Consider the following 13,681-nt stretch of genomic DNA (forward strand, 5'->3'; position numbering starts at 1 on the left):
GTGTAGATAGGAGCGACCTCTGCGGAGGTTTGAGCTTGAAGGTAGGGTGTAGATAGGAGTGACTTCTGCGGAGGTTAGAGCTTGAGGGTAGGGAGTAGATAGGAGCGACCTCTGCGGAGGTTTGAGCTTGAAGGTAGGGTGTAGATAGGAGCGACCTCTGCGGAGGTTTGAGCTTGAAGGTAGGGTGTAGATAGGAGTGACCTCTGCTGAGGTTTGAGCTTGAGGGTAGGGTGTAGATAGGAGCGACCTCTGCGGAGGTTTGAGCTTGAAGGTAGGGTGTAGATAGGAGTGACCTCTGCGGAGGTTTGAGCTTGAGGGTAGGGTGTAGATAGGAGCGACCTCTGCGGAGGTTTGAGCTTGAGGGAAGGGTGTAGATAGGAGTGACCTCTGCGGAGGTTTGAGCTTGAGGGAAGGGTGTAGATAGGAGTGACCTCTGCGGAGGTTTGAGCTTGAGGGAAGAGTGTAGCTGAGAGGAGCAATGAGGTTGCTGGAATGCTAACTGTAATGGCCATTGGGGGCGTCCTTGGCAAAACCTGTAGGAGTGCCATTGTTGGACGATTAGGCTTCTGCTGAGTTTGGTTAGGATGACTCTAGCGAGAATTGAGGCTCTATTAGGTACCTTTGTGAGTTGGAGCCTTGTGAGGAGTTGCTTGGGGGTTGGTTAGAGCCTGTTGTGCTTCTTTGAGGTGGTATTTACTGAGGCGTATGTAAGATTTAAAGCTTCAGAAGACCAGCGACCAAGGGTCTGGATCTGATTGTGTGAGAGCCCGTTAGAGGCTGCTGTAGTGGCTGCGCCAATCCTGAATGAGTGGCTGGAAAAAGGCTCTGGGGAAAAACCTGATAGGCGAAGAATTTCTTTAAGGTGTTTTTAGAACCAGAATCGAGATACTGGACGGTTAGCGTCGTCAGTAAAAAGCGGGGCCATAGGGTTTGCTTCTTGAGATTTTCTTAGATTAAGATAGGCTAGGAGGGTTTGGAATGGGCGAATAGGAGAAGGTATGTTGAAAATGAGGATAGAGTGTCCTTTCTGGGTTTGATCTGTTTTGCTTTGTTTGAGAAGGAAAGAGATGGTTTCCTTATCTTGCAAAGCTAGATCTGAGATAGTGGGGTGGAGTAGAGGGTTAAATTTAGATGTAACTGTTAATTCGGAACATCTAAGAAACCCAAAAAATGCTAGATTAAACATAGCATCTAAGGTGCGGGCTGTATGGGAGGAAATATACCCTTTGCGAAGGGTGTAGATGCATGAGGTAAGGATTTTGAGTGTGATGGGTTGTCTGGCATCAGGGCTGGTGGGGTGGTTTTTCTGAATACCCTTGATAAGAAGGGAGGTTTGCGAATTTGTGATGGCGTCGGAAGGAGACCCATGGATTAATTTGTGAAAGAACTGGATCCCGCTAAGGTAGCTCTTTATTGAACTGGCTTGTAGGTGATTTGCGGTGTGAAGGTGGGATATAAAGGAAGTGATAGAGAGGAGAGAAAAATCAGGGAAAGGAAGTTGGTGTAGAATATGGAATTGTTTGAACGAATTCCATGCTGTGAGGTATGCATTGAGGGTTCTAGGAGCTATTGCTTGCAGGATGAGAGATAGAGAAGTTTGGTGAAGATTATGAAGTGGGTGGTTTATGGCAATATCGTTTCTGAATACGGAGGTACAGGCGTTGGGTGAGGGTCTGCTTCCGGGGCCAGTTGCCAGGATTTCTGTAGAGAGAAGCGAGAGAGAGAGTCAGCAATTTGGTTTTTGCAACCAGGTACATGTTCAGCAATCATGATAAATTGTTTTTTAGCAGATATCCAGATAAGGCGTCTTAAAAATGGCATAAGTGCTTGGGAGTGGGAGCGCCTTTTGTTGATGCAATGCACTGTGGCTTCATTATCGCAGTGAATGAGAATGCTAAAAGTAGACCATTCGTCCCCCCACAAGATGGCTGCTGCGACAATGGGGTAGAGTTCGAATAGGGCTGAAGAACATTGGTCTTTTGGAATGGAATAGAATTGGGGTGGCCATGTTGAGGCAAACCAGTGTCCTTTGTAGTAGCCGCCGAAACCAATAGAGGGGGCAGCATCTGTGTATAGGTTAATGTCGATGGGGGAAGTTGTTAAGTCGCTATAGAAAAAGGGAACAGCCGTTCCATTGCTTAAGGAAAGAGATCCATAAGCAGAGTTCATCGCGACTTGGTTTAGAGAGAAAAATTATTTCTTCTAAACCTTGGACTGTGGTGGATAGTTGAAGGAGGTGTGAAATAAAGGGGCGGCCCTGTGGAATGATGCGCATAGCGAAATTTAGATGGCCGAGAATTGATAGGAGTTCTCGTTTTGTGCACATCTGTTTTTCGAGGAAGATTTGGGATAGAGAAATGATCCGATCGATCTTCTCTTTGGGAAGGGATGCTTGAAATTTGTGCGAGTCTAGATCAATGCCCAGAAATTCGATTGAAGTACTGGGACCTGAAGTTTTTTCCTCTGCTAGAGGAATTCCCAGATCAGCGAAAACTTGTTGGGTGATCGCTAGGTGTTTGGCTGGAGGAGATGACGGGGGAGAAATAATGAGAAAATCGTCTAGAAGGTGGATGAGGTATGGAATTCCGTAATTATGGATAGAATCCAGCATAATCATGTCAAATATTTTTGGGCTGCTTTTGCATCCGAAGGTTAGTCGGACTGCAAAATAGAATTGATTGCGCCAATAAATGCCAAAAAGGTGCCAGAAGTCTGGGTGGATTGGCATGATTTTAAAGGCAGAAGAGATGTCTATTTTGGCTAGCCAGGCGTTGTGGCTGGCTATCTTTATAAGAGAAATTGCTTGATCGATGTCGTGATAGTTGGGCGTATATTCTTCTAGTGGTATCGTGCTGTTAATGCTAGGGAAAGAAGAATTATGTGGGGACGAAAGGTCAACTATAAGGCGTTTTTTGCCGGAAAATTTTCGAGTTGCGACACCAATGGGGCTAATGCGTGAAATATTGAATGGAGGAGCCTTAAAAGGTCCGATCATGAATTTGTTGTCGATTTCTTTTTTAATAAGATAATCGACTGTTTCGGGTTCGGAGGTCGCAGACTGAAGGTTAGGACGAATTAGATAAAGTGAAAAATGGAATGTATCCTTTGTGAAGAGGATGTGGAGTGTAGTAGGTTGGATGAGGGTCAGCTTCTGGAGCCAGCAGTCATGATCTCTAAAATAGAAAAACAAAGAGAATCAGAAATTAAATCTTTGCAAAATAATACAAGTATGGCAGACATGAAAATTGTTTTAGATAATATCCATGCGAGGCATCTGAATAAGGGCATGTAAATGGAAGCGCTTTGTTAATGCATGGTCTGATAGCTTTATTGCTACAATGTGCAAGGATGGTAGAGGTGGGTGTTCGTCTCCCCACGGGATGGCAGAGGGATAGAGAGCTGAAGCATATGGGGTGTGGCTTGTCTGGTGGTCCTGGAAAACTGGTATCTCTTGAAGAGTGAGCATGTGAAGTGATAGTGAAGTTCAAATTTTTATTTATAACAGTCAAGTGAGAAGTTTGTTGTCTTGCCGTTTTCACACCCGACTGACTTGCTACATAATCCTATATGACATTTTGTATGGCGTATTACACTTGGACTTTTGTGCTTGATGGCATAATGTTTTCCAATAGCTTGCTATAATTTACTGGTTGGGTAATAATCTTTTCAGAAGTTAAATGTCTATTGGAATTTTTTTTTTTTTTTTTTTTTTTTTTTTTCTCAAGAGAGAGGGCGGGACCATCTCCAGTCTTTTAGCTCATTGGATGGTGATGCTTCTCTTTACAGCTATTGGCTTAACGGAGTTTCAGTCAGGCAATGCAAAAGGTGCAAAAAGCCTGGCGGCCATTTTGTTAATCAAATTCAACATTGTTTATGGCTGGAGCTGCTGTTCTGCTGAACACATTCCAGCAAACAATCTGTTAAACGATGGATCGCATGTGTACTGCTAGGAGAAGGTAAAGGTTCAGTTTTTGCAATAGCTTTGGAGTTTTGGCTGTTATCTTGCTGGAAAATAAGGTTGAAGACACAGCAGATGCGTTGTGGAGGCTCTTTGAAGTGGAAGGTTTTGGTGTTGTTGTTAAAGCTGTTGATGAAATTGTTGGAGTTGTTTGAAATGGTAGTAGTAGTAGTTGTTGTTGTTGCTGTAGCTTGTATATTGTAGCTTGTAGATTGAAGCTTTTAGATTGTATATTGTAGATAGTAGCTTGAAGCTTGTAGATTGAAGCGTGTAGATTGAAGCTTTTGTAGCGCTTGTAGCTTTTGTAGCTTTGTAGTTGATGAGCAGAGCAGAGCATTCTTCCAAACAGAGATCCTGGTGATTGTAGCTTGTAGCTGCTTTGGTTGTCCATGCTGGTTTAGAGTTGTTTTTTCAACGGAGCTAGCTACGGTGAAGCTGCTTCTTCCAAACGAAGATAAAGTGAACTGAAAACTTAGACTATTTATGGTGCCTTAGGGCTCATATGATTGGAAGATTAGTGATTAGCAAATGCGAGACTGGACGTGATAAATCATAAGCACGTGATCCTCTCGAAATTAGTTTATGAATAAACTTCACTTAAACACAGCTCATCTCATCTCATTTTTGTCCACTTTTTTGGGGCCGGGTCGCAGGGGCAGCAGTCTTAGGAGAGAACCCCAGACTTTTCTCTCCTAGACACTTCCTCCAGCACCTACAGGAGGATCCCAGGCCTGAAGCTCATGACCATAGGTAAGAAGAACGTAACATAGATTGACTGGTAAATCAAGATCCCGATCCACCTGTTAATTTCATATCATCCTTCCCTCACTCGTGAACAAAACCCCAAGATGCTTGACCTCCTCCACCTGGGGTAAGGACTTTTTTCCAACCTGGAGATGGCAAACAACCTTTTTTCCGGTGGAGCACCATGGCCTCATAGCCTCATCACACTCGGCAACAAACCGCCTCAGTTCATGCTGAAGGTTCATGTTTGATCAAGCCAACAGAACAACACCTGATCAACCTAATTGAGTCTTTCAGGCTTGTTTGAAACCTACAGGTAAGGGTGTTGAACCAGGGTTGGAAATAAACTGTGTGAGGGTTGCAGGCCCCCAGGAACTGAGGTTGACACCCCTGATCTAAACTATCTAAGTAAGATCTGATGCAGCGGTGGTAAGTAAAGACAGAAGGGTTTGATAAAGGTATATCTCAGGGATAGGTTTGGACACCTCTGGCTTTAAGGATCATACCCTTAGTGTCCATCAGTTATATCCTTCAAGAATGACACTTCAATATGGCATCCATTAATGTTTTTACTCCAAAATGCCCTTCAGATGGCGATATATCCTGTTTAGAATGCACAGGTAGTCAAGTCATTCTGCTGAAGTTCAAACTGAGCATGTTTGAAAGAAGTGCCAGAAAGACTGGTTAAGCCATTTCAGAAATTGTTGAGGATTTGAAATTGAAATAATTTGGCATTTACAACATTAAACAGCAGATCTCAATCCAGTAGAGCACCTTCGGGGAGCAAGACTTTCACATTATAGATGTGCTGATGGCAATTATGAAAAAATGTAAAAAGTTTAATGTTATCATGTGAAAAAGGACCTACATACTGTAGATCTCTGCCAATTGTTTACAGCACCCTTTTAAACCTATACCACAAATATTTTGAAGGCAGGCGGTGCACCTAATAAAAAAGCCAGTAATTTTGTCTTAATTTTATGACTTTTAATATTAAATGCTGTTTTAATGTTCAGACAGGGTTTGTGGCACCTGATCGAGCTGTCAAGGAAGCCCATTTTCATTATATTTCAGTCCCAGCAGAAGCAAATAAGCCAGGACATCAGTCAGCAGCTGAGACAACACCAGCCTTGTATCACTATGATCACCTGGGGCGCACATTCCATGGTCAGACCTACAAAACATCTAACACATCTGTCAAATTTTGGGTAAAAGAAGACCTAATCATTGTTTTTCTCTCCTAAAGACTCCTTCTTCAGGGTTCTGGAAGGAACTTGCACTGGTAATGCCACGTAAGGTTACGTTTCACAGGGAATCTGCAGGTGATCCACAGACTTTGTTACAGGGTGATAAAGCTCCCATGCTCACCCAGCAGCCTGATTACCTGGACTGCAGACTGGACCCCGATCCGGCAGGAGACCTGGGTATGAAATGTGCATCTTAATTCATAAAATTCCTACGCACTTACAGAGCAAAGGACAATTTGATTAAAGAATGGAAAGGTGGCTTAGTGGTCAGCACTGTTGCTTCACAGCAAGAAGGTTGCAGAGTTTGCATGTTCTCCCGCTTGTGTTTTTTTCCCCATTTTTTCCTACAGTTCGTACTGTATGAGTGTGCGTGTAAATGTGAGAGTGAGTGTATGGGTGTTTCCCAGAACTGGGTTGTGGCTGGAAGGGCATCCGCTGCTTAAAACATATGCTGAAATAGTTAACGCAGTAGTGACCCCTGATAAATAAGGGAGTAAGTATGAACGAATGAATGATTAAAGACATTTTGTTGGATTTTTTTTTTTGGACATTTTGTATTTTGTTGGAAACTATCTCTTAAGGCCCTTTATACTTCAAACAAAATCAAAGAAAAACTGATACGACATCATTTTGCACCAAATTGGTTTGAAATTAAATACGATTTTGGGTTAATTTCTGCAGTTCTAAACTGATTATATATCAATATATACACCAAACGAGAAGCCAATCTTGAGTTTGTGCACACTGGTTGTGCCTTTTGGTGTCTTTTTGCAGCAAATCGTCACATTAAGGGGGTCACACACAAGAAGCGCCGCTCTGTGACGTGCCGCATAGTGCCACGCAGCACCATGCTTTTCAGAATTCTAAACATAGGCTTGTATCAGGGTACACACACCGACACTGCAAGTCGGCGGTGCCTGGACACTATTCATATTTCTGCCGCGCCACAGAGCGCCATCTGAATAGTTTCATTTTAAAATGCATGTGAGTCTGGTGTGCGATACTTTTAATTGTCATGTGCATGACATGTCATGGCGCTGAGTGGCGTATCCGGTGTGTGACGCCCTTTAGAATTATAAGGTTCTATCTGCTATTTTTGTCAAAATTTAGTTATTGACATTCTTATTAAATGAAAACTTTTTTTAGAAGTTGTTTACATTTTAAGACTTTTATTTAAAAATAATTGTTACACACATACTGTTATCTATATGGAATGCAAAAAGTTTAAAGCTCATTATTTCAAAATCATTCAGAACGCATATAGAACCTTATAATTCCAAAGTGACGAAATATAAAACAATGAAAAGATGTGATGCACTGTGTTAGTGCTTCTTGTTTGCCAGATGTTTATGAAATTATTCTTCTGTCACAACTACCATTGTTGTGTTTAGGTGTACAAGCAACTTGCACGTTTCCAACTACTCCTTTAGAGCTGTAGTTAGAAGAATAGTTCCTGTCTGTGTTCTGTTACCAGTTATCCCCCTATGATCCATTCCTTTTGAACATTATAACATTTACACTTGGAAAGATTTAAAAATAGAAAAACATTAAGTTCATCTCTCTTAGGTGTAATTTGCCTTCAAAGTATTTTTACAGTTCAGTTTTAGGCCGCATTTACACTGCACTGTTCAAGTGATTCAATTCCGATTTTTTTCTCCCATGTGGCACAGATCGGATATGGCCCATGTACGTGTAAGCAGGAACAAATCACATGGATTCCGATTTACTCAAATCAAATTCAGGCCTTGTTCATATGTGAAAATTTATCTGATATGAATGTGTTCTATGTGTTCTTGTGTCTGCAGTGTAAGCAGGTAGATCGGATTTTTACCTGTCAATGCGAGTCACTCGTCATTAAAACCATACCCAATGGCGTCAAATCTGACACTTTCGTTTCAGAACAGACTTCAGCAGAGTCCCAAACCTTAAATCTCATACATGAGGACTTAAACAGCTTTTATATTGTCTAATAGAACAGGTAATTAAGCATGTTAATGAGAGAGAGAGTGCGCAATGTCCGCCATGTAACCAATATAAATTAAAATAAAACTTGTACATACATCACATGCATATATCAAACAATGGACATTACATTAAGATACCTAAAGGTTTAAAAAAGCCTATATATCAAAAGATGGACGAATGAGAACCTTTCTGTCATAAACTATCGTAAAACAGCTTGTCAAAACCTGCAAACAGATTACATACAGGATAAGAGAAAAGAGCTCTCTTTAATTAACAGCTGTTAGTCAGCGCCCGCTCTTTTTTTCCTGGTCATTGCGCCTTTGCTGTGTGCTGTGTAAATGCAGACGATTGGATACGAGTCACTTTTAAAAGATGATGTAAGTGGGTCATCAAAAAAATCAGATACAGCCACAAAATCAGAATTGACCATCAAGATCTGCAGTGTAAATTCAGCCTTAGTGATCTTCATATTGACAGTTGTGCTCCCTTCGCAGTGCACTTTGAAAACATTTCTGCCATTTTGAACGCAGGCGTGGCTCATGCAGAAAGCTATAGATGACCTATTAATTAAAAGCGGAATCTGCGTTACGTCTTCAAAGCTTGTAAAAACAAAAATATATGGCATACGTTAATGCTTTTAATTTATAGTAGGCTATTTGTTAAGAAATGTATCTGTACTTGTAGGCAAATATAACACGGGTCTGTGGTTAGAAGAATTCTGCAGCGGTTTGAATGTGTCAAATTATTAATTAATTAAATAAAAAAATAAACAAGATCCTACTCAATAATAATACAATTAATAATGTTTATTATTATGGATGATATTTTTCATTTTTTAATAATAGCCTATTGTAAATTACAACCATCAACGATTTATGTGATTTATATATGCGATTAAAATATGTGTTAGCTAAGTACTTTTATGTTTTAGAAGAGAATGTGGAATATTTTCAATAATACTTGTAAAGGAAACTTATGTGTCCTTTACATACATTTCAGTTAATATGGAAAAACGAGTCCATGTTTTTACCAAAAATAATGTTTTATGAATTATAATGAATGATAATGATTTTTTTTTTAAATGTGTGTGTAAGTGTGTGTGTAAAACAATATAATTTGTACAAAAGAGTTAGTTTTTTTCTTTAAAGAAGTATTCCACCCTTTTTAGATTGTCATTATGCATGTTTTACATTATAACTAGGGCCAGACAGAATATGCTGACATTTTTGCTAATCATATGAACGTTTTCATATTAGTCAATAATATTTCTGAAATAATTTAAAAACTGAATAAATATAAATTTACACACAACTAATTAAATAGACTCAATGATGGGCAGAAAATCTGCAGATTTCTGCGCGTGCAGATTCTGTGTGGACCTTGTTTTAACTAACGTGGTTCAAACAATGCAACAAAGCAACTACGGTTTTGGGAAACACTTGTCACTACATCTTTCTTTTCTCAAAAGATGCATCATACTATGATAATTCATCCACAAGATATGTCGTTGTTTGGGAAACGCACCCCTGGTCGACTTCCAATCAGGGATAAAATGTGATAACAAAGGCAATACCCAAACTGAATGTCATATCGGCATCTCTAGTAAATATACACTGTGTTCCTCCTGCAGGTTTGCGTTTGCCCATCTACAAGACCCTTCCCACCAAAGCTCCGGTGCTTCCTGCGGCTCCTGGCCCGACAGGTGAAGCAAAACCTTCAGAGATAGATGTGTCTGACCTTGGTTTGAGGAACTACTCTGCCCGCAGAGACTTTTACTGCCTGGTCACGGATGATGATTTATGAGACACACTCCTGTTCCTTCATGCACTTTAAAGTCACTTCCCCCCAATGATTTCTTGTTACTGACACTTGTTGCTGCGTCCAAAATTGCCTACTATTCAGTATGTTCTGCATTTGATTTTAAATATACTACTCAACCGTTAGAAAAGTATGTTGCATACAGTATGAATGTGAGCGGTATGAATGGAACTCGGATGTACTACGTGTCCACCCTTTTGTGATCATCAAATGACCTACTCGCGTTAGTTCGCTTGTCTCCCATCAAAGAGCTTAAATCACCAAGAGGTTACCCTCAATAGAACGTTCCATTGCAACAGCAGCGCCCAGCAACAGCCAGGCGATTCCGGCATTTTGGAATGAAAGCGATCGGCTGTCCATTGGATCTTATTGCAACCAGCTGCTTTGTTTATTTATTTATTCATTTCAAAGAGCATTATAGCCGAGATACAACCTGGAAGACGACAATACAACACTTACTATCACAATCATCAGCACTTTTAATAGTTTATTTTACAGACTTATAATACGCTGTTGTTCTATTGGAATTTTCATTCAAAAATGGCTGCCGCGGCATCTTGTGGCTGTTTCCCAAATTGCACTAGTGTCGCCTCTTGGTGATTCTATGCTCTTTGCTCCCATTCATGAATTCTATCTCAGGGAATCATGGGATAGCATAGCGTCCATCTGATGTGTTCTTCAGAATCTCGCCGGAAATAGTAGATCATCTTTTGTTTTTCGAATTCTGAAAATTCGGACATACTACTCAGCTCGCATACTGTTTTTAGCGCACTACATAGTATGGAAGTATGCGATTTTGGACACAGCCTTACATTTAGTTACTTTATCTACACCTATACAATTTTACATGCACACTTTTTAGGCTTTAATGCAAATGGTTTAATAGCATTTCATGTACAGTTATATGGAGTATTCACTGTATACTTTAGTAAATTAGATTTTTGTTTTTTTGGGGTGTGATCTATGCCAATTTGTTTTTAACAGATTTTTTTACTATTACATAAACAAAAAAAAGTATAAAAAATATGTTACATCAAAACAAAAATATATGCTGAAATAGATGGTAGCATTGTAGTTTTATATTATGCTAGCCTTTGATGTTTTAGTCTATATCTTAGTGGATTTACTGTCATCTCAGATGAGTGAAAGTTTTTGCAGGGTTAACCAGTCAAACAAAACGAGAAGAACAACATAAAGACACAATGAAATAGTTAAAGGTGTCCATAAATCCAGCTAAGACTGTGTCTTGTGTACAGATCAGAGGACAGGCAGAAATTTCAGATGAGCAGGTAAAAACTAAAAATATCTAATAGGAAAGAATTATTAATATGGTTATGTCATTTACTGTTTGGAATCCCAGTAAACATGTTGAGCCTCGAGCGTCCACTGAGTCAGTTGGCGTTTCTCTGTGGAGTTTGCATGTTCTCACTGTGTTTGCGTGGGTTTCTTCCAGATGCTCCGGTTTCCCCACAGTCCAAAGACATGCGCTATAGGTGAATTGGGTACTCTAAATTGTCCGTATTTGTGTGATTGAGTGTTTATGGATGTTTCACAGTAATGGGTTGTAGCAAGAAAGGCATCAGCTGTGGAAAACATGCTGGATAAGATGGCGGTTCATTCCGCTGTGGCAACTCTTGATTATATAAGGGACTAAGCCGAAAAGAAAATGAATGAATGAATGAATGAATGAATTTACAGTCACTAATCTCAGTATAGTTTGTCACTAACTTATTATGGCTAATGTACAATGTATTTTGAGAGTGGCTGAAGAATAAAAATGAATTGGTTTTGTTAACATTTAAACTAAGAGCAAAATCAGTCTGAAAATCAAAGCTGTATGTTTTAACCCTCTACCGCACGTGTTATGATAAATCTATTTAAAAAATATTTGACTGTTTTTCTTTTCTTAAAATGGCTTAGCTTGAAGTTCTGTAAAAACAAGTTTGGAAAAAAATCTTTTTTTTTTAAAGGTAGTTTATGAAGTGTTGCCATATGGCAACATCGTCCAACAATGGATCTAAGCTTTAACACAGAACTTATAAATGACACCTTATACACACTTTTTAACAACCACTCATATTCCAACAACTTTCATTTATTCCATTCTTTTTGCTGAATATTATTAAAAACAAACATAATGTTGTATTCTCATGTATACAATATACAGTAAATATAAAGATTTTCTCCGGTAAATATTATAACAAATAAATAACAAGTCTAATTTATCCAAATGCATCAGAAAAATGTAGCTATTAGCTAACAATGTTCATATATATATATTATACTATATACTATACTACACCTGTCTTATCTGCATCTGACATAATTCGATCCTTTGTTTTTATTGACGTTTACATTTGCATTCAGCAACTACTCACAATGGGCGATGCAGTGGTGCAGTAGGTAGTGCTGTCGCCTCACAGCAAAAAGGTCGCTGGTTCGATCTTCGACTCAGTTGGCGAGTCTGTGTGGGGTTTGCATGTTCTCCATGCGTTTGCGTGGGTTTCCTCCGGGTGCTCCTGTAACCCCTAGAGTCCAAGACATGCGGTACAGGTGAATTGGGTAGGCTAAATTGTCTGTAGCAGTGGTTCTCAACTGGTTTGGCCATGGGACCCACATTTTTACATGGTCTTCAACCTGCGGCCCAAATTTTTAGGACTGTAATATAATTTTAGGAATCATAATTAATTTGTATTTATTTATTAACATACACAAGAAGTGACATTAATCATAAGAAAATCACCAAGACTTACAAATAAACAATATTTTATTTAACAAAATGTCTCAAATTATAGAAAAACTACAAAGTAAAAACAACAAACGTTTGGTTTCTAAAAGTGCTCTTGTGAGAGCACATCACTACATATGACACACTGAGGTTTTAAGCCTTTTTTTGTCATCAATATATGTAAATCCAATCTTTACATATTCGGGGTCGTATTTGCGCTTTGACATATTATGACATATATATATAAACTTTAAAAACAATTACAGACAAATTAAGTGTTGCTGCATATTGATATTTATCTAACTTGTTAAATCATTGTTGACAACTACTGTGAGAAATCATTAACATAATGTCTTCACAAAGATGAATATTATTAATTATTTAAAAATAACATATATAATGGGTACCCAAGAAGTAGCTCTCAGTTTCCAAAAGGTTGGTGACCCCTGCTATAATTAAATGAAATTCCACATGTCAAACGATAGTTATTGCTCGCGCATTTCAAAATAAAAGTCTTATTTAAGCAAAATAGGTTAAAAATTAAACAACACACTCTGCGACCCACTGAAAATGTTCCCGCGACCCACCCAACAGTTGAGAAACACTGGTCTGTAGCGTATGTGCGTGTGTGTGTGTGTGAATGTGTGGGGATGTTTCCCAGAGATGGTTGCGGCTGGAAGGGCATCCGCTGCATGAAAATGTGCTGGATAAGTTGTCGGTTCACTCCGCTGTGGTGACCCCGGATTAATAAAGGGACTAAGCCAACAAGAAAATGAATGAATGAACTACTCACAATAAACGCCAGTCTGTTAGAAATCACACCACAGAAAAACACTGCAGGTCATGTGACAAAGCACGTCATTAGCTACTCTAAGGTCTTCTCTTTCCAAATTCCAACTAAACAAAAAATAATGTTGGTCTTTAATAAACAGTGGCAGGGAAATGAACATGTATCATGTTGCCATATGGCGACACCGTGCAGTAGAGGGTTAATTGTTGGCCTCTGCAAAATGTATTTTAAGAGTCATGTTACCAAACCTTAACACAAACAGTTTATAGATTCTACCAGTAGAGGCCAGCATGATGCAGTAGAGGGTTAATTGTTGGCCTCTGCAAAATGTATTTTAAGAGTCATGTTACCAAACCTTAACACAAACAGTTTATAGATTCTACCAGTAGAGGCCAGCATGATGATCTGTAATACATTGCTATCTACTACAA

At 39.4% G+C, this 13,681-nt stretch overlaps 1 protein-coding gene across 1 annotated transcript in view; it reads left to right on the forward strand.

The window, feature by feature from the left end:
* sigirr (single immunoglobulin and toll-interleukin 1 receptor (TIR) domain) overlaps window positions 1–11,110 on the forward strand; it is a 38,711-nt gene extending 27,601 nt beyond the window's left edge. The window contains 3 exon segments of the mRNA NM_001098250.1: window positions 5,719–5,869; window positions 5,949–6,126; window positions 9,545–11,110. Coding sequence (NP_001091720.1) covers window positions 5,719–5,869; window positions 5,949–6,126; window positions 9,545–9,717 — 502 coding nt within the window. The 3' untranslated portion in view covers window positions 9,718–11,110.
* The last annotated feature ends 2,571 nt before the right edge of the window (window positions 11,111–13,681 follow it).

This window comes from Danio rerio, chromosome 25 (assembly GCF_049306965.1).
Source record: "Danio rerio strain Tuebingen ecotype United States chromosome 25, GRCz12tu, whole genome shotgun sequence".
NCBI lineage: Eukaryota > Metazoa > Chordata > Actinopteri > Cypriniformes > Danionidae > Danio > Danio rerio.